The 21,927-nt window shown below is 38.9% G+C and overlaps 1 protein-coding gene across 1 annotated transcript in view; it reads right to left on the bottom strand.

Annotated features, from left to right (window-relative positions):
• The window catches only part of SLC35F1 (solute carrier family 35 member F1), a 221,020-nt gene that overhangs the window by 81,066 nt on the left and 118,027 nt on the right, over positions 1-21,927 (bottom strand). Inside the window, exon 2 of the mRNA XM_041423795.1 lies at positions 12,905-13,080. Coding sequence (XP_041279729.1) covers positions 12,905-13,080 — 176 coding nt within the window. The remainder of the gene's footprint in view (positions 1-12,904; positions 13,081-21,927) is intronic.

The following is a 21,927-nucleotide window of genomic DNA, read 5'->3' as shown; positions in this document are numbered from 1 at the left end:
GATTCTTTTGTGAAAAGATAGAGAAGGAATGTTGATAGAACCCAAAAATTTGCAGTAAGCAGCTTCCAATCTGGAATGAGTTGCTGCTGTACTATCAGGTGGGCATATAAAGAAAAATGAAGGTAATTGCTGAAATTTCAAGCAGAAACATCCAGTGTAAATTTGAAGATGGCATTTTCTTTCTTTTGGCAGTCGGTTTGTGCTTATTTGACTGTTTAAATTTGAATTTCTGGTGCACATAATTAGAAATTATGTTTTAAATACCTGATGTGTACATATACTAAAAAATACCTATTGATAGAAAGCACCTTGTGCTTTTCCACACAAGTTCATTGACACAGCACCTCTACATTTTAGTCTCCCTCCTTTCTGTAATAAGAGGGCTATCACTGTCTTCACTGCTTGACAACTGAAACAAGCACCTTGCTTTTAAATCAAGATTGTTTTTGCAAAGGTGGTTTTAAAGAGAGATTAATCAGCCATAAAGATGACAAGTCTTCATTCAGCTTTAGGAATGGATACAATCCTTATAGACAGAGACACTGAAATACAGCCTTATGTATGAAATGAGTCAGCCCTGCTAAAAATATTTCTATCATCAAGGCATAGCAACGGTGCAACTCTTCCACAGACACTCTGGGAACTCTTCCTTGCAATCACACACTTTTGTTAATAGAAAAGTAAATGTATACAAGGGGAAGTAGTTATGTATATATGCCCAAACGTCTGTGTTGCATTGTGTTTTATGTTTATTTCAACAGGCTCCTGAAAAGATCTGGGTGAGTGCACTCTCTATTTTGAAAAAGGATTCTATTGAGCAGTCATTATATTACTGGCAAGAAATACTATCATAAATATCCCCATCATTTGTCTTCTTAAAGGCGGGTTGTTCTGAGATATAACTTGAGTTCTCTCACCTTGAAGCATCAACACATTTCTTTTCTGCAGTGTGCCATATCCTTCAAAGAAAAAAGAAACCTACTTTCTTTTTTATTGGTTTTATTTTACTCCATGCTTCAGAGAAATAGTCTTCTGATAAAAACAGACTATTTTATATTTTCTAGGCAAACAATAATAGAAGAAACACATCCAATACGCTTGCTAAATGAAAAGTGGCTGGATTCCCACATTTTTAATGCTCCATTCACCAGAGAAAAAGTAGGTGGGTTTGAGAACACAGATCTCAGACAATCATGCACTGCAGACTCACAAGCATTCCCAAGTATTATTATCCATGCAACTTCAGTGTTACAGCTGCAGTAGGGAGAAATGTGAACATTTTAGTCCTCTTTCTGCTCAGTAACTTCTAGTGATGATTACTTTCCCTATAGATCCTCAGTAGAGCACTTTCCCAGAGAGAGAGGAAGTCTGCCATAGGTATAAAACACCAGTGGGAAGAGGAACACGTCACTTGGGATGTGTCACTGGTGTGTGCCAATCATGCTATCATCAAAAGAGGAACTAAAATATCAGGGCATATGCTTTTTGATGCAACATGCTTGGCCATTGGCAGGGTTTCTCGACCTTGCCCATCTGACATGCTGTGGTTCCTCACACAGTATGTCCAACATCTACTTCAAATTCACTCAGACTTCCTACAGTGAAGCTGCTTCTGTAACTTCAGCTCCTGCCAGCCTACCACTCCCTGAGTTACCTGCTTTTCTTAGAAAGCGCTCAACCCAATCATCTCAACCCAGTGACTGCTGGCCACCTGACTCAACAGCCAAGTTCATGCAGACCTCTTATCTCCAGCTTTTGCAGGGACCAGTTCACAAAAAGCATTTTTGCATCAGGTTTGACTCAGTCATGAGAGCATTAGAAGTTCATAGGAATCCTTCAAGTTTTTTTGACGCACTCTTCAGCTTTGGAATACAATCTTAACACAAGACATTTTGTCTTAAGACAAAATTTAACCCAATTTAGTTTCAGCACACTATGGCAATAAATCCCATTGGGTCCTTCACCAGCATCTATGCATTCTGGAATTCACATCCATTGCTGGGAAGAGCTCACTGGTGACTTGGTGCCCATGGAAAGCTTGGCAATTGGCAAGTTTCTGTTCCCCTTGTGGCATTTTATCTCTTTGAATTGCTATAAAAGCTGTGAGTAGACAGGAAATCTTCCTAGTCATGCTGTGATCTGTTTCTTATTATATGCCTGCCCAAATGAGCATGAAGCCTAGCTCAGGAAAACATGAAGTTCTGGGAGCTTGAGATGATAAGCAATACAAAATAATTCTAAAAGTAAATTCTACCAAGAATACATACTTTGAGTTTTTTTGTATGTACACATGAATATAATTAGACATGTGTGCATGGAAAAACTCTATCAATATAAACCACCTCAGGGCCTTTTAAATGAAAACAAACCTTTCACATGCCAACTTAATAAATAAGGGCACTAATTGCTCTTTTTCTATACCAAGCTGTTGAAATCTTAATAGGACTCTTGAAAGCACATTCAAACCAAAGATTCTGACGAGCAGTGAAAACAAACAGCATATATCAAAATTTGTGTTGATGAACATGACACTCCCTCCCTTATGCCATCAATGATGCAAATCACTCCAGATCCATTTTATTAAAATAGTGACAGGCCACCTCTACTCTGGGGTATCAAAACCTCCTTCAGAATTAGGTAAAACAAAACCAAGTATCAGATCACACAGAGATAATCAGAGCAGCATGGACAAGTGATATTGTGTAGACATTCTAGTAGCTTCTAGAAGCAAGTTCATTAATATTTGACTCAGAAAAGGCACAGATGCATGATTTTCCTTTGAAACCGTATTTGCTATATTTCTGTAACAGTTACAAAAATATCCCTGTGAATTGATAGTCACTGTGATATAACTAAAAACTAGGGGTAAGTGCTCCTTTGAGACATGCACATGGCCTCTCCCTCCCCTGTGTGTTTGGAGCACTCACTGCTGCTGTCAGCAGAACTCCCACCTTTACCTCAAAGCTCCCTCCTCTCATCAGGGAAATGTGTGCAAGAAATGGAGGAGGCTGATAGCATATATTATCCTCATTTTCTATCTTTTTAATGTTAAACCAGGAATGATAATAACAGGGGGATGTTCAAACAGAGTTGGTTGCTAATGACCTTGAGCTGCTCTGTTCTGTAGTGAATTGGGTCTAAAGCATCCTCAAGGTTTGTGAAGCAATTTTGCAGCCAAAGGGATTAAGAGGTGAGTCCCCAGGTCCCTGCATCCTGAGCACCTTCCAGAAGTGACTTGGTGTCCTGTGACCTGTGCTTGGCAGCTCATGAACAGAGGGGAGAGCACACAGCACAACTGCAACTCGAATGTTGAGTGCTACATTTATAAACATTCTTTCAGATGAAGCTGCAATTATTATTATAGCACTATCATCCAGAAATGTAACAGGAATTCAAGGCCACCAGATGCCAATAGCTAACAGTTCAGCCAAACACAAAGGAAAAAAAATGCTTACAAAGTGGTAGATAAACTTACAGGATATTTGTACGTTTTTGCCTCAAAGATGTATTTAGTTGCAAAAATAAATATATGTATTATCTTGGTAATAAGGGACATTAAAGAAGACAAAATCACTGCTTGTGTCAGGACTAAGTATTAAGTGTGAGGCAGAAGAATAAGTTCAGAATACAGCTTTATCCTACTGGCATAACTTTTTATTCCCTTGATTCATGCTGTCTTGTAGTCCTTATTTTAGAAAAGGTAGTGCTTCCAAACCTTGAGAAAGGATGTGATCTTCACAGGGACTTTGCTGCAAGTCTTGTGTACAGTTTACAACTGGGCTCTGCAAAATGGGATGCTATTGAGTCTTTGATTTAACGAAAACTTAGGAAGTCAATTCAATTCACTGCAGGGGCTGCTTTGTTCTTTCATTATGATTCCTTTTTAATGAGAAAGACGATTGCAAGGATAAACTCTATTCCTCAGAATTTTTACACTAATTACATACAAAGCACCGTTCTGGCAGAGCGGGACTTATCTCCTTCAGGCAATACAGTTATCATCTTGTAACCACACTTCAGATCTCCCACATGAACGCTGGAGCTACGTGTGCTGAATGTGGATCCTGCTACCCTGGCTAGCTGTTTGGCCTGATGAATGTTTAAATATTCCATAAATCACAGGGAAATACTGATACTGCATGAAGTGGCAGAGACAACCCTTGCATTCTGCTTACAGCTGTAGGATCAAGGCTGCACTATTTTATCAGAACCATTAACTTTCCTCATTGAAGTGGGAAGGGATGGTTGGTTTTGCAAACAGTAGTTGAGAAGTTTATGTATTAACAAGAGCCAGACCCATATACTACCTCTACAAAGGGCAGTTATCCCTTAATTCTACCAAAAAATCAAGTGTTTGTGATTCAGCTCACATCCTTATGAGACAATTTATTATTTGACATACTGTGAGGCAATCTGTGCTACATAGGGAGCTTCATCACCCTCAAATAAAATTACTGAGAACATTCACCCCTCTGCAATAACCTGATACTGTGGTGTAAATTTCAAAGCTCAATCTGTGCTCATGGTCATGGTATCTCACCACTTGCAAGGCTGTGCAATACAATATCTTGCTTTCTACCTGCTCAAAAGCCTTGATTCTGTCACCTGCAACACCTGTGCTCGTACCTGAGCCTGTGGTACAAAACACATGTAATGGCACCTGCAGAGATGGAGACAAAAATCAAGCAGCACGATGCATGAGGGGTAGGTACAAACTGCGTTTTCTCAGAGCTTCCCTGAGCCTGCCCACTCATCCTTCTAGTGATGAGGTTTATCTTCTCAAACAGGAACTCACAGACTTGTGCTCAGATTGGCACTGCCTTCGAAGGACTGGCAGGGCTCCTGGAAAAGTAAGCAAGGAGGGAGCTTTCCAGGCTCAGCAACAAAATCTAAATCCTTATCCAAACATAAATGCTTGCAAATATGTGTTGCAGATTTGCCTCTCAGACTTAGGTGCTGGCATCACTAAGAAAAGCATGACAGGATGAAATGCCACATTGCGATGATTTTTTGATTCTGCTAAATTCCACTAGCTACCTGTGATTTTGCAGCTGTGAGCTGAGTAACTGCAATGTTTCCCATTTTATTGCATCTGTGGTTTCTATTTATGGACTTACTGGCATGAAATGGCCACAGCTGGCTAAATGCTCCTAAAATGAATGTACATTTACCTCCAGGGTAAAACTGCCTTTTTCTCAAGTAGTACACTCAGCATAGACATTGCCTCACAGCAATGATGCAGCATCTTGATGCAAACATGGTTCATCACCCAGGACTTTGGCCAGCCTAAAGCTCAGCATCCCTTTCACGCTCGCTGCACTCAGTGCCTGTAAGGTTTGCTCTCATAAAATATGCACCAGTCTTTGAACCGCGGTGCAAATCTGAATGCTGTGTCTGGAAGGTACTGGCTGAGGGCATAAACTTGGCAGCCAGAAAGATGACCAGGTCTGAGCTTCCTGAAGTGAGAGTGGTCTGAACTGCCTGATTTGAATCTTCCAGGACTTTTTTACAAGTAGAGGTACCCCTAGTGCGACTTTAGAACAAATTCATTCTCTGTATGGACAAGACCTCCCATTCCCTCATTTAGGTCAAGAGAATGGTTAGAGAAATCCCCTTTTTTTCCCTGTGCTCTTGTCTGCATCATGAGGCACAGGAAAAATGAGGTGTTCCTCTCCTTTCACACAATGCCCTCTCGCAGTTTTTGTCTCTGATGGCACAAAGGATACTTCCTTGAACACCAAAGCTATTTTGAAAGCAACCTAGTAACAAGAGGTCTCTCAGGGTTGAATGAGCTGATTCAGGGATCAAGGGATACTACTACAGAGAATGCTACAGCACGGATGCTTGATTAGGCCAGGCCTTTATTGCTTTGGGGTTATCATCATTGTATTAGTGATTGCATCATTAAACCAGGACATACCGTGCTCATGCTTAACTGCTGCCACCTCCTTCCTAGAGGAACAGTGCTTTTCAATTTTCAGCTTGTATGTGCTATGGGATGATTTATTCCAATGATACCATGGAGGAGCATATAATGTGCTACTTTGGCTTGGATGAAAAAAAGGAAAGATATTTTGTAACACATTATGCATGCTGCGGGTTTGGACAGCAGGTGCCTTACCTAACTATCAGGAGCACCTTACTCAGAGAAATAACTCTAGAAAGAAAAAGCTGAGGGGCTTTTTGAGCTTTTACCTGCCATTTTATTTGCCCTATCTTTGGGGTCAGGATTCCTCTCTGTAAGTGTTTATTTGTACCTTGTTAAACAGCTGGCAAAGCAAAGCACAGGTGATGGAAATGAAAACTGACTAAGCTCTGAGATGCCTGGTCCTTTGTGTGGATGGAAAGGAGCAGCAGGGCCAAAGCAGAAAGCATTTGTTTGCTGGTCAGTGTAACAAGAACAGCTGAAAGTAAAAAAAAACTCCTGAGGATTGAAAAATGCCATCCAACATCTCTGTTAGGAATAGCCAAACAAATCAGAACAAAAGACAGAGGTCAAGTCTATTGGTTTTAACCCTGTCTTTGTATCCCCAATATGGCTTATTTTTTTTTTCTTTTTTTTTTTTTTTACCCTGCCTTTCCAGCTATGTGGAATAGTCATACTGTGCTGAAATTTCATCTGTTTTAGTATTATGGCTAAGAATGCAAGACGATTTCACTGGACTGGGAAGGAAAATTCTATGTTTAGAGCAACTATCATAAAGAAAAAAATCCCAAGATTCTGTATGAAAACTTTACATACCTGAAAAGTTTGACACCTCACTGAATTGTTATCACCTACTGAGTAAAATAATGAAGGCTCATTCAGCAGCAGCAGTCAACATTTTATAGAAGGAAATTTTAAAAACTCAATTGGAAGTAGAATGAAAATTCAAACACAATTATTATGTAAATAGAACTGAACAGAAAACTGGCTCTAGTCACACTGTTTTTTTTCCAGCTAGCTTGCTGTGGTGTCCATGATATGATAGGCAAATCCCAAATACATAAAGTATCATAATCCTTGCTCCTCTGAGCATGCTATCCAAAACTGAAAATTGCACATTACAAAAAAAGATCTCTGCAATTTGAAGTGTCTGTAAATAGGCAGCATTCTAGTTTCATTTCTCCTAAAGTAGAGAATTCCCTCTGAATATGAAAAGGGCTCTTCAAATCCCAAACAAAGGGACTATTTGGCTGACTATTTTCATAATAAACATATCCCACACGGTTTGGCATCCCTAATTAGAAGCCCAGAGTAATTAGGAGAAAGTACATTGCAGACAGCAATGTTCAACACAGCAGGGAGATTGTGCAGCACTGCTATAAGAATACCAAAGACCTGAAGGTCATTATTTTTCACTGGTTCCAAGCCACATTTGCTGCTGTGCTTCATTTTTACAACCCAGAATGATCATGGCCCCTTGCACTGGGAGGGCTGTGAGAATCAGAGAATCAGAGAATGGTTCGGGTTGGAAAAGACCTTGAAGACCATCCAGACACCCCTGCCATGAGCAAGGACACCTTCCACTAGACCACGTTGCTCAGATCCTCATCCAACCTAGCCTGGAACACTTCCAGGGATGGGGCATCTAAACCTATTTTCAGTTTAAAGCCATTTCCCCCTGTCCTGTCCTTACAAACCTTTGTCAAATGGAAGAGATGGGCCAGCTGGACTTGCCCTTCCCTGTGGTTCAAGGGCAATGTCACATCTTCTTGCAATGTCTGCCACGTGTTTGCAAGCCAGAGCGTGGGCTGAGTTGTTGCTTTGAGAATCCAAGGACCCCTTCTATCACAGATAGATAGAGCAATAAAGCTACTTGGCTGCAGCTTTGAACATTTTATTTGACTGGAGGGATACCAAGCTCTTTGTTTTACAGCAGTAGCATGAGCATGCTTATGAAACTGTACAGTGATGAAATGAATCCTTTCTAATCAAAATCACTCCCTGTCATCCTCAGTGAAGAGGAAATTCTGACAGGATCAATGCCTTTCCAGAAGACATTTCATTTCAATGGTACAACATATATTGTCCAAAGTACATGATATCTAATATAGTTTGATCAGCTTAAATAATATACTTTGTTTGTTTCCCAGAAAAACAAGATTGTTCTTACTGGCAATCGACAAAAAAGAGGTGTTGGTTTAAAAGAAATTCTGTTATGTCTACCCAAGTTAAGTGCATAATACTAGCTTTGTATTAATATACCTTTACTAGTGGAATGGAATTAAGCAAAAAGAGACTTTTACCCTTTCTATCATTAAATAAATAGCTGACAAGCACTGCAGTGAAAAAAAGCAACTCCTTTATGGTGCTCTATTTTCCTTTAATTAGCCAGTTTTGGTCAACTTTGGTGAAGTAGGAGTGATGCTGGGGAGGGGTGTAGTATTGCATTTTATTTAAATGTTATGCTCTGTCTCACCCCTCCAAAATGTATGGTACATTCCAAGCCTGTGGTCCTGCCCTGAACCATCATGCATCTGTAATCCCATTGGCCCCAGTCTGATTCCGTGCCCATTTTCAATCCCCTCTTCAACCATGTGAGCGAGATCAGTCGCCTTCTTAGCCTTTCCCCTCTCTTATCCTTTCTTCCCTCTTAGCCCTCCTCCTCCCCTCTTGCCGGTGCCATTATCTAAATGGAAATACATACTTGGATAGCAGACACATCAGGAAATTGATGATATGGCTGAGTTACTAATGGCATAAACCATCCTGAGATAGAAATGCTTAAAAAAATTATATGCCACCAAGAGGTCTGCAATCTTACCACTCTCACAGAACTCTCTGGCTTACTCAGGGGCACAGATCACCTTTAATTATATGTCAAATCTAAGACATTACAGTTACTGTAGGGAAAACTCTATTTCTATTGACAGATGATATAACCTCATCACTTGGCCTAGAAGCGGAATTCATCCAGACATACAGAAATTCATAAAAAATGTTTCTGAACAAGCAAATTTTTGCCATCCCTTAGTATTGGTGGGCTGAAAATACTCAGTAACTTGTTGCACTAAAATGCAAGGAACAGCTTGCAATGCGAAGCCCTACTGACACAGAATCTGGCCCTCAAGGCTTTATGGTTCCCGTCTGTTCAGAAGACACTTCCATTGCTCCCTCATTTCTTTTTTTCCAGAATAACAAAAAAAAATAGCAGTTTCGGGGGTTTTTTTCTGTTTTTAATGATGTCTAGTAGATGTGTTGTTTTCATTTGTAGCATATGTGACGTGGCTTTTAGAAGTAATTTATTTTTGGTGGCAAGCTGCTGATGCTTGCTCCCATGTTGGCTGTAAGCAATTAACACCTTCTGGTCCACTATGGACAATTTCCCACTTATTGCTTTTTAAGGTGTTAAAACTAATCTCCACCAGCTCTATCTCTCATAGCTCCATTTCACCTCATTTGAGGCTTTTCTCACTGATAGCCAAGGTTTTTCTGTTCCTCCACTAATAATGACATAGGACTCAGAGGATACAGGCAAGTATCCCTACATGTTTTTGTTAAGCACAGCCCTCTGCTAATGAGGAGACTGAGGTGAGATAATATGTGTTAAAACCTTCTCAGAGGTGTTACCATGGACAAACACAAGTTTTGGCTGTGAAAACAACAGGCGTGAAAAGAAGCTACCTCAAGAGAAGGAACTGAGGATGACCTCGTTACCTGTTAAATGTTTGGCAGATTTATTTTCCATCACAAAAATCCAAGTTTAGACAAATTCTTCCACTTTTTCATGATCTGTGCCTGAGTGGTATCCATGTTTTAAGGCCCATATGAAAATCTCACAAGAAATGATCTCCTTCAATGCTTTTATCACTTTTTATTTCTGATCATGAGAACAAAGTTGCAATGATGATGAAAAGCCTTACTTACAAGGACTTCACTGCTTGAAACTATTTAGTCTACTTTTACTCCTTGAAACTTTTTTTTGGGGGGATTTGGTTTTGTTTTTTGGGTTTTGTTTTGGGTAGGTTTTTTTTTGTTTGTTTGTTGTTGTTGTTTTTGTTGTTGTTGTTGGTTTGGTTTTTTTTAACATGGAAATGAAGCTTTAAAAATTCAGAGATTCTGAAACCTACAGGACTGTGCCTCTCCAGTAGCTGATGATATGCTGATTCATTGCAAGGTGACAATCCAAATCTATGTATCCATTAGAGCGAGCACTGTGGTAAAATTATTTTGGAAAACAATCTCAACTCAATATAAAAATGTAGTGGACGCTGCTGATCCTGGGCTAACTTTAGCTGCTGGAAGCTGAGCACTCACTGCAGAAGGCTTCAGTCAGAAAAGCTCAGGAGCTTTAATCCTCTGTTAATGATGATTTTCAGACACCAGTGCAAATTCTACCTTTTCATTTTCACTCAGGGAGTATATAAGAACAGTGAGGGACAGCTAAGTCAAAGGGCATCCAGAGTAAATCAAAATTTGGAAGAAGCCTCTAAAGAAAGAGGACCTTTTTATGTCTTGAGGAAATTGTAGCTTTCAGTCCTAGAGTAAATTCAGGGGTTTTTTGTCTACCTCAAGTGACATCTCCTTAAACAGTACATTTCTGCAAAAATCCCAAGGATTAATAAAGCAATGAAAGAAAAAGACAAAGGGATGTAATTATTTTTACTGCAAATCAATTATGATAGTTTGATTTCTGAAGGAGAAAGAGAATGGTTTAAAAATTTTTCAGTCTTTCATAAAGAACCATACTTGAAAAAAAAGTTTTTTGATGATGTCAGCACTCAGAACAGAACCATCATTAATATTATTATGTGATTTCCATCTTTTAATGAAGCCCCATGATTAGAGCCGCTAGAGAAACTGCCTTAATGGAACAAACAAAGATAATGGATTTGAATAAATTCACAAGCAAAAAGACAATGTCAGGCTCAGTCAGCTGGCAACATTAAATGCCAAGTAAATAAATAGGCTGTGTAGTGCTGTACTGTCCAGCAGGAAAGTTATGCTGAATGCCTGGATCACTGCTTTCATAGCTTCTGTAGCAAATTTTATTTTGGATTTTTCTTTTTTGATGAAACCATATTTTTAGTGTTTTTTTGACAGCTCTTTTTCCAGACAATTCCATTGGTACCCTTTACATGTGCTCTAGTTGTTTGTATGGTCTGTAATCAACCACAGGCTTTTTCAAACACCTTCCCCAGCTCTCTTCACTTGTCCAGAAAACATTTTCCACATATTCCGAACACTTTATCACTAGCTCCCAAATCTATCATATTGGCACAACAGGTATTTCTGACAAACTCCCTTTAGTCCACCACTATATTTTTAAACAGAGTCAGAAAATTATTTATAAAGTACCTTTTAAATACATATTTATATATGAGTAAAGCAGAGTGCTTGAGAGAATTTTTTAGATGTCAATATACACCAGGCATCAAACATTATTCCAAATCAGCCTCTGTAATGCACAGCAGAATGCAGTATCTATAGGGGTATACCCTCTCACAAGCATTTTCAAAAAAGTAAAATCTATTTAAGAGTCCATATAGGGGTTTGCCTTCCACAGTATCTAAATCAGTCCAGAGAAGGACATTTCTGGGACAGAACTTGTGAACATCTAGGCAGTCCTACACTCAGAATAATTATTTTTAAACACAGTTCTCCAGAAAGCTACTACTAATAACACATTTTAAATCTTTGGCAGATTTATGTGGTGATATTTCCCCCTACACAAACTGAAATACCAAGACAGTGAAACAGTGCCTGAGCAATCTCTCCTTATATAAGAGTCAACATTTCCTTTGCACATTGGCTTTTATCACCTCTGCAAAATGCCAATGGGGACCAATGTTTATAAAACTTATGTTGTAATATGCTTAAGTGCTTTGTGCTGGAGTATTTAAATACAGAAGTATTTTTTTGCCTGTTCATTTTTTGCATAGAAATTAAGTCCTTGCTACTTTGGAACTCTTTTAGCATTGTATTACAAGATTGTACTATGAGTGAAGAACTTAAGCTTCAGGGTTGTTCCCAAAACATTAAAAGATCAAAGAATGATCCAAAAATCATTGTTCCTGTAAGAAAACATGAGCTTTTCAGTATGCTGATAAATGTACCACAGCCTAATACATTTTGTAGTTGTTATCCTCCACAGAGCCCTACCCTCCTTATGTCAGGAGAACACATGATATTTTTTCTCTTTTATTTAGCTTCTAATCTACGTGTTCTGTGAAGGTGAATAAATAAAATTATTACAAAAAAGACGAGTGGCTGAGAAATGTACTTAAATGCTTTCATTTCCCACACCTCATCTAGAAACAAAATCTCAAAGAAGGGAAGGGATGTGCAGGAAAGACACAACACCCCATAATATATATAGACTGTCAAAGAGAGCATCATTAGATAAACAGTACCAAAGCATACTGTAATGAATTTCTCATTTTGGAGGTCAGACCTGTTAAACAGGCCCCATGGCTAAGCAGTGATAGGGCCATGGAGCTGCTCTGCCCAAGCCTCCCCCAGAGAGAGAGCACCCTGAAATCTCTCCCTTCATCACCTACTTCCCAAAAGCTAAAAGTTGGTTGCTATTTCTTTCTGTCTAGTAAGTAAACTACTCAATTGCCATGATCAGCATCTAGAACTAGCAAGCTCCTCTTTGCTTGCATCTGAGCTCTCCTTAGCCTACGTAAGACATAAAGCGTACTAGTATTTCCCAGCAAGGCAAGAACAATCAGAATTCAAAAGTACTGATGTTTATTTTAACTTTTAGGTAACACCCCAGTCCTTGAGATCAAATGATTTGTTCCTCACTAATGAAGATTTGTTGGTGTTTTTTTCAGTTCATCCAATACGTATTTCTAGGTAATGCATATATGGAACAAATGTTAGTGGGATATGTTTATAAATCATATTGCTAGTTGTAGTTCTGCAAAAGCCTTTATCCTCACTGCTTTCTATAAACAGTTTCAGAGAGACACTCACCTTGTCTGACGGCTAGTGTTGTCGTGTAGACCAAGAACAGAAGGATATAATTGAGGAAGCTCTGAAAAACGGGTGTGTTGGCATGGAAGTCTTCTGACAGATACTTGCTTGTGAGACCAATGCCACAGATAAGGAGGGAGAGTACCTGGCCAAGTGCCACAGACAGCAAGAGATCCCTGAAAGGAATGAGAATAACAGACATAAAACACTCAGCCTCTTCACTAAGGAGGAAATGCTCATCCTCCTCGAGGAATCATGTTCAGCATTTCTGGGACATGGAACAAACATGATGCTTCAGTCAATGAGGGAACCTGTTGGGTATAGCCAACATAACATTTCCATTATTCCTGCTCTTATCATGAGCATAAACATTGTGCCAATATAGTAGCTTTTATTCACATGTTAAACAACACCAGATGGCACGTCCCTACCATTTAATTTTGCATTTCACATTTCACAAAGGATAAATGATAGTTTAAATCAACCAAAACACAGTACTGCTTCCTTTGAGCATCCTCCTTCACAGAAAGACCCAGGGTTATCATTCAGACACAGTGGAAAACACAGTTCTTTCAGGACTTAGCAGCCAAAGAGAAAAAGAAGATAAAGGAACATGTTTCATCATCAAGATGAATATACATTTCATCATATAAACTATTCTTTCCATCTACTATGCAAATATATTTATATTTTTTTCATCTTTCCGACTGCTTACTTTATCTTCTGCTTGATGGGAACAGGAGATTCTAATTTTCCCCTTTCTGTCTCCTTTTGGTTTGTTAAGATACATACTTTCTGATTAGGCTTTTTGTTTTAATCTGTTTTTCTTATTTTTCATCTCCAGTATCTTCTGCATTCTCCTATTACAACCCCATTCTCTTTCCCCACAGGTCTCAAATAGTTTGTTCTTTTGTGCATGTTCTCTGTCTTCCTATAATCTTCTCTTTACTGCAGAAACTGCTACATCTGAAAGACATTTTCCCTCCAAATACCTCCATCTCTTTTACTCTTCTTGTAGAATTTATTATCTAATCACACAGTCCAGCAGAGTCCAAACAATCCTCCTTTTCCAAATTTTGTCACAGGATATCCTATGCCCACAACACAGGAATATCTGTATTTTTTTAATTACCTTTAAGAGCTTCCCCAGGTCCCTCCTGTGTCAATACTCTCATGCTGGCCAGGCTTGCTCTACAGCTACAGCTTCCCATGCAGAAGAATGAAATGTAAAGAAGTGCTGCTCTGGTAGAAAAGCAAGCAAAAACAATGCCAGAGAGAGCAAAAGGGCATCCAAAGGGGACATCTAGTCTGAGCCTTGCCCACTGCTGCTGTTGCTGTCACCAGCCCCCAGAAAAGAGAAGCTGAGCTCCCTGGGGGAAGACATGAAGGAGAGGAGCATGCTCTGCGATGTCTCATTTGAGCTTGGAATGAGGAAAGGGAAATAGGCAATCCTAAGGGAGTAGAGGAAGGAGGGCAGCACCCTGCTCAGCTATAACACTATTTCATGTGTGTTCCCTGCCAGACAGTTAAAAAAATTATTGCTTCAAGGCTGCTTTGCTTTCCCTGACAGATTTCCCTGACCTCGGCTCTGTGTGTTTGGCAGTGATGAGCATCTGTGCTCCCACAACTTGGTAAACTCAAGTGTCAAACTAGTTTCCTTTTTTCTCATAAACAATCCTCCCACTAATGTGTTGTGGTGTCAGTCATGGCATGATTTAACCAAAGAGACACTGGAAAGCACAGGAGGCTGGGTAGTCATATTCAGCTAACATACCTCGCTGACAAACAGCCTGACACACAGAGTAAAGAACAAACTTTTTTGTGCTCAACCCTGTGTTTTGATGGGAGATTGCTGGAGAAGTAGCAAGTAAGACTACTACTGCTACCTCTGCTCTCACATTACTCACTCTACTGTGAAACACAACCAAGGGAAACAAACACACTCAATAGAGGTGACATCCAAGACCATGATGCAGATGCTGCCTACACTATTGATCCTCAGTTCCTGCTGTTACCTGCTCTGCTGTTGACATCGAATAGGAAATTTGAATAGTGACGGCAATTTAAATCCACATATTAATCTTGCACCCTTGTTTACAGTTCTTCATTTAGCTGGATATTGTTTCCTACATCCTTCTGTAATTAAGTTTCATTCAGGGTTGTCCTCTTGCCTACTGCCATTTCTATAGTTCCATTTCATGAGTAAATTAGATGTTTGCAAATCGGTTGCCAGTTTACATGAAATGCAGGTGTGTCCCTGTATGTGTCTATGCCTGTTAGTGAAAGTTATATTACATTCATTGGGGGACTGCACCTGCTCTGAAGAGAAGCATCTTGGATCCTGCTTAGATTTACATAAAGCTAAACACAGGAAAGGATTCTCACAATAAAATATTTCCTGCTCCCTAGGGCTATTAGCTACAGGAATCACACTAATCATTACATTTTTTCAGACTGGTGGGAAGTTTGATAAGGTCTTTCAAAAGGCATATTTTTTAGCTCAGTTCCCTATATTCAGGTGTGTCCCCAGGTCTAACCAGTCTGTACTGACATTTTCATTAAAAATCCAACCAATAAAACCTGAAAAACACCAGGTAAATTCAAAGCTGTGTTTGATAGCTGTAGCCCTCTCTGGTGTATGTTTTGATTCTCTCATTGCTATTTTGCTATTTATAAAACAACTGTATTTTTTTATAGTCAATTCTTTGCCAAGTCATTCAACCACATCTACAAGTGGCAGTTTTCCTAAAGAGTCTACAGCACACACACACATAGAGCCTGTCTTCAGCTTCCGTATTTTACAATTCATAAACTTATAAACAAGAAGGTAATTCAAATTTTATGGTCTTATTCCTGAAAAGTCATTGAGAATATCTTTCTATGTCTTCTGTCAATTTTAAAATATGTCCAGAAATCCACTTGCTATTGTATTATTGCAGTCATCAAGGAACTAAGGAACACAAAGGAGTTCAATTTATGGACAAAAAAAAAATCAAGGCTGTGAAACTAAACACCTCCAAGTCTGTAAGTAAAGGTTGAATGTGTATAATGTCTGTAATTTGAAAGCACTTTTGAGTAAAAATTGTCTTTTAGAAAAAAACTGAATGCAAAAACTGCAGAAAACTGCTTCGTGGGAGTCCAAATAATACCATCAATATCACTGTCTTTCAAAACACTGACTACATAAATGATACTGAATACACACATACTGCTTGTCTCTGATTTTGGCACACATTTGGTATTTCTGATTATGTAAGAAAACTCATTCTGAAATCAAGCTGTTGTGCTTCTCTTCCAGTCAGGATTTAGTTAAACATTTCACAGTTGATGGATGACACAGAAATACAAATCTTTTATTCTTATTTCATCAGTGCAAAGAGTAGCATGTTAGATGTTTAAGCAGAACTAATTCAAGCGCCCATTAAATGCTCAGACTTGAAGCATTTAAGGTGATCTATTTTACAAAATTTAACTGTTCATGCCCACATTAAACTCTCCTGCCACACCTAGTAATATGCCCATTCCAGACATGAATGACAAGCAGTGGCACAGAAGATTTTGTGTCCTCCCCTTCTCTCACCACTGTATACTCTGACACACCATTGTCATGGAAAACAATAATGAAATGAAAAGTAAGAGAAAGCAAATCACAAGATCAATAAAATGCTCATTTTTGCCTTGGCTGAATGGAAGAGAACAACTCATCTTTCTCCAAACAGAAAAGTAGAAACAAATCTTAAATTACTTGTTTAAATTGGTGACAATGTCAGCAGCAATACAGAAAAATACAGTTTTTCATAAACTTAATAACCAATGTAAGATACCTGAATTTTATAAAAAATGCTGGTAACATTAACTGTATTTAATTTTTTTTTTCCTGCAAACGATGATCTAATAATACAAGAGTCTTAATTCCTGAGCCTTTAATACCTGAATAAGAATAATAAAATTCCCATTCTTTTTAAGAAGAAGCATCAAGCAAACACTGAAAAGAAGATTTCAATGGCTGTGGAAAACCTACTATTTCCTTTAGACAAAGTAAAAAGACAATAACTCAGTGCTGTCATCTCTGGCACTCATAAGTATCTTCCCCAAAAATCATAATACTGTTGAAATATGCAACATGTCTCTTATCTGCAACACTTTCTGTGTTGCTTTTCATATGCTCCACCACTCAGAGACTGGCACAAAGGATGATTTCTTCCCTAAGCCTTTGGTCTATCGTGCTGGCTTCAGTAGCACATTCATTTACTGAGGAAGCAACATTCATTCATATCTTGAAGAAAGGCTGTGTAGTTTGATGGCCTTCAAACAGTACACCAAAAAGAGAGTCTCAGTACAAAAAGCTTTATAAAAGTGAGGGTTTCTACTTTTCAGGATCCAATTTCTCTTTAGCTGAATGCTATTCTATTTCTCTACTTGTATTCTATTTAAATCAAAACACAGCAATTCTTCAAAAATCCCATTTTCCCTCAGTAACACCAACAGTACATTCTCAAACCAAGTTTAAACAGGGAAAGATCTTCAGCTTGTAGTTAAGGTTTGATCTCATAAATGCATAGAATCATTGAATCATTTAGGTTGGAAAAGGTCATTTAGTCCAACCATTAACCTAGGATCAGACTGGTATTTTGAAGTGAGAAGTAGGTCAGAATTACTCCTAAATCTCCAAGTGTCATGTTGCTAAGTAGGTTTTTCACAGCATACTAACAGAATTTTAAAAATACTTCTTTATTGTCTCTTTAGAAGTGGAGGCAGAAGACAAAGCCTCATCTTGATGTTGGGAGCCACTTAGTTCTGTTTAAATGTCTGGGCTGGTAGCTGCTGTGCATCCTTTTTACTTGTTCCTCCAGGCTTATGGAAATTTCTGTCACTTGAGTATCTCCTTTATCAACCATGACAAAGCCAAACTTCTGAAGGCAGACATTCTCATATCAAAGAGCTCTGGAGCTAGTGCTTGCTTCCTTGCACACACACACTGGTGTAATAAAGTGAACTAAACAGCTATCTGCAGGTTATCCTGTAATTATTTTTCATGAAGTTAAAATATTTAGTTCTGAATACTAGTTCATTCCCATCTCCTCCCCAGAACACAGAAACACTCTTCACAAACAAAATCAAGGCAGTGCAACATTGAGAAGGAGCCACACAATCACAGCTGCTGTCTACTGGAGAATCAGTGACATGCAGAAGGTGGCCAAGTGATTTAAACATTCAGGCCTATTTAATTTACACTAAATTCTGTTTTAAAGCACTATCCATGTCAGTTTAATTTAACTGCTTTCCCTCCTCTCTTTTGCACTTTATTTGGTATCTTTCCACTGGTAAGTCTCCACTGCACCAGTTTTAGAGTATCTCAGATGGTAAAGAACAGAGGCGACCACTACTTTTAATCTCTAGCATGAGGCGTGTTAATCCTTCAGCATGCCGCAGGCTCCAGCAGACAAGAGATTGGCAGTCTGTTTCCTGAGCCAAAATTTCACTAGAGGAGCATATCTGTAAAGTCTGCTTTACAGCACTGTTAGAAAGGGCCTGCAGGCAGGATCCTATTTTCTCCAGGGCAGTAATGACTGCAACACAAAGTTACCACTCCAAATGTTCCAAGCGCATGTTTAAAAAATGAAAAAACAGACACACTTCATTCAGAGACTGACGACTGCTATGCCATAGTGAAGTTGATGATGTCTGTCACAGCACTGTGATTTTGCCAAGCTTCTTCACTTGAGTGCATTTTACCGTGTTTCTATAAAAGCGTGAGGAGAAATAAAACAAGGTCTTAAAAACTTCACATTGATTCAAAGTAAGCTGAAGTTATGCCCCTGTATCCTGTAGAAATCCAGTCAAGTTTATTTAAATGCTTACAGATGGATGTGGGATCTTATTTTAAGATTCTACTTATCTGGTAGAAATGTTGATGCATATTACCATAGAAAACACAGGAACAGCACATGTCAAGATCACAAATACTAACTACCATCACCAGCCTGGAATGAGACTGTTTCCACTGCAGCTGAGTTCCTAAGTTCCCACACCACCCCCCACTTGAATAGCTGCTTAATGAGGACACGGACATTACTTCCATATTTTGTGGTTCACACTTAACAGTGACACAGGCAGCTTGTGAAAGAATAAATTAACAAGATTTGTTCTGGACAATCAACTGAGCTCTCTCTGAAAGCTAAAGCTGCAGATTTTCTAATAGCTTTGAAGCATATGAAGTCTACTATTAGTTCTGCATTGCTCTGAAATTGATTGCATCTAGAAAACAAGATTCTACACTAATTTTGCATGGAAACTTGTCTTTTCTTATTTTCGCCTTATTCTGACATGCCTGATACACAAGGGAGAAATTCTACAAGTTGGCACATGCAACCCTTCCCTCCTCTCTGTCTCTTTTAATAAAGTAAGGATTGCAGGAAGTGTCTTCACTTCCTATGAAGTGCATCAATGCATCAAAGCTGCTGTACACTGCTTTAGAGCAATTTACAGAAGCAGTCCCAACACTATATAACTAAATGTTCACAGCACTAATAGCAACCACATCACCCAACACATACACTGATAATAACATCATGGGCTGCTGTGCCATGGTATTCTCTTGGTCAACTACTCCCACAGTCTACATTCCCTGCAATCATTCTAGATGACATCTCAAGAAAATACAGTGGATTTGTTGGTCTAAAGAAAAGACACTTTTAATATTTCTGGCAAGGAAGAACAAACTGACGTAAAATACTTTCAGAATATAGGTATCAAGCCATTGCTGAACAGTGAAATACCAAAGTCTGGATCCCAACTAAAGCCACACACTGCATTAAAATACAAACAACACTAATATTAATCGACAAATCAGGGAGAGAAACCCATGCAACACCAAGCCTATCCATCACTTAATTCCTATTGAGTCATTATTTTGAAATCTTTATTGCATTTATTTGTACAGGCTTTGTACTGGATCTCGGCACAAAGGGTGGGTTTTCCACACTGTGAGTTGCAGACTACCTCAAGTTCCCACTGAGGCTCAAAAGAAATTCTCTGTGCCATAAGCTGGGGGTAGGAGAGGAGCTCTGCACCTCCTTGTTCTCATCATCCTCTCCTGCAACCTCCTTAGCAACTTGTCACTTGCACTGCAGCTCTGGATCAAGCTCCACAGCTTCTGTGTTCAGCAGGGCCCAGCACCTCATTGCAGCATCCAAGGGACAGCCCTGAGGAGCAGCAGAGGGACAGCCAGACCTGGACACACAGGCAACACTTCCCTAGAGCTGGAGAAGCTCCAGCAGCCACTGCCTTGGCTGGAAAGACATCCTGGGCATGGGGAGAGCTGCCCATGTTTCTTTACCCTTGCTTTTTGGCTTTTCTAGTTGCTTTGAGGTTTTTCTATTGAAGACACTAAGGGTCTAAGTAGTATTCAAGTACAACTGAACTTGATTTTAAGAGCCTTTTTGGGACATCACTTAAAATCAAGGTGTAGATACATCTGTCTCACAGCTGTGGCAGACTCAGGCTCTGCTGCTTTTCAATGATAGCTTGAGGGACCAGCCCAGATTGTTGACTTTGGATGAAAACAAAGCAGAATCACATTCAGCAAGCCTTGGGAGTCTCTGAAGCAGTTTCTTAAGATGAGCTTTTACTTAATAAATTTCCCAATTCTTGTATATTGCCAGTTACAGCAATTCTTGAAGATGGGTTTAATTCACTATACGCTTATAACCCCAACTTCATACACATACACACAAACATGCTCATGGATATTGTGTTTCACAACACCTTAGTAACTGGAATTTACTGGAATCCATCTTGATGGAGTCCAGTGCTAAATCCTTACAAGCAAATTGGGGACATGGTGTGTGTGTGTGTGTGTTGATGCAATTTGCTTATAGTCATCTTCATCCTACCAGTGAGCTAAGAAAGAAAATAAAACATGCTTATCCTAAAAACATGCCTAGGTTTTCAAAAAGCCATCTGCCTTCCAATCAGCAATTTCCGTTCCTTTTCAGGTAAAAATCATCAGACTTGGAGCCCCAGAGGCTTTTTCTCTTTAAGAATGATGGTCTCTCCATACACAGTTCTTGGCAATTTCTCAGCCTATACTGGGTAGACTGAAAATATTTCAATCTTTGTGATGAAATCAAAAGTATAATTATAGATAACCATGAGATAAAAGAATGGTATTTCAGGTTATTTTAGTCAAATAAATTGACTGAAGCTAGCTGCAGTCCATAAATTTTTATAAATTTCGCTGTCTAGCCAAGTATGACTAGAGAAATTAAGATATATAAAATATAAATATGTAAATATTTGATCTAGATAGGAATAATAAATTACAGAATTAACTTTTCATACGAGAGCTCACAAAACTAGTTACAAACACGAACTGCTGAATATGGTACTTTTGAAATACTAACTTCTTCCATCATTATCCAAAAATTACTACAAAAGTGATATTTCCAGTCTTAGAAATAGAGTAAGAGACTCAGTTATGTATTAAGAGTGAGCTGTAATTTCTCAAGCTAGAAATCCCTGTGACAACCACTGAAAATACCACATTTTTGCCAATGAAATCTAGGCAGTCATTGGGCTGCTGATCAGTATTTTTATCATTCAAGAATAAAGCACACAAATAGATGTGGTTTTGAGATAGATATTCATCTTTACTCTCTTCCAAATGCACCAGTCTGAGCTTTAAGATGTTGAAAGTAATGAGGATGTGGAAGGACTGATGGCTCTCTGTTTCTTGTAGAAAAGAAATTCACTGTCAAATTGCATTAGCTCATCTCACTTGCAGTGGTTTTTACGCCTAAGGCTCAGGACATTATAAATACAGTGACGAATATCTTTTGATAATATGAGAAAGAGTTATAAAGTTTCAGTTCAGTTAAGATCATCATCAGTTCCCAGTTTTCTCAGAGGAGCTGAAAGCCTACAGTAATAGACCTGGATGACTCCCAACGCCAAGAAAAATAGCTCACCAGTGCCCAAAGTAGTACAACATCACTTCTTACTGCTCTCTTGCCATTACTGTA

The sequence above is a fragment of the Onychostruthus taczanowskii genome, unplaced genomic scaffold (genome assembly GCF_017590055.1).
Source record: "Onychostruthus taczanowskii isolate IOZ18803 unplaced genomic scaffold, ASM1759005v1 scaffold8, whole genome shotgun sequence".
NCBI classification, from domain to species: domain Eukaryota; kingdom Metazoa; phylum Chordata; class Aves; order Passeriformes; family Passeridae; genus Onychostruthus; species Onychostruthus taczanowskii.
The sequence above is the reverse complement of the archived record's forward strand: the minus strand, read 5'-3'. Positions and strand labels throughout refer to the sequence as shown.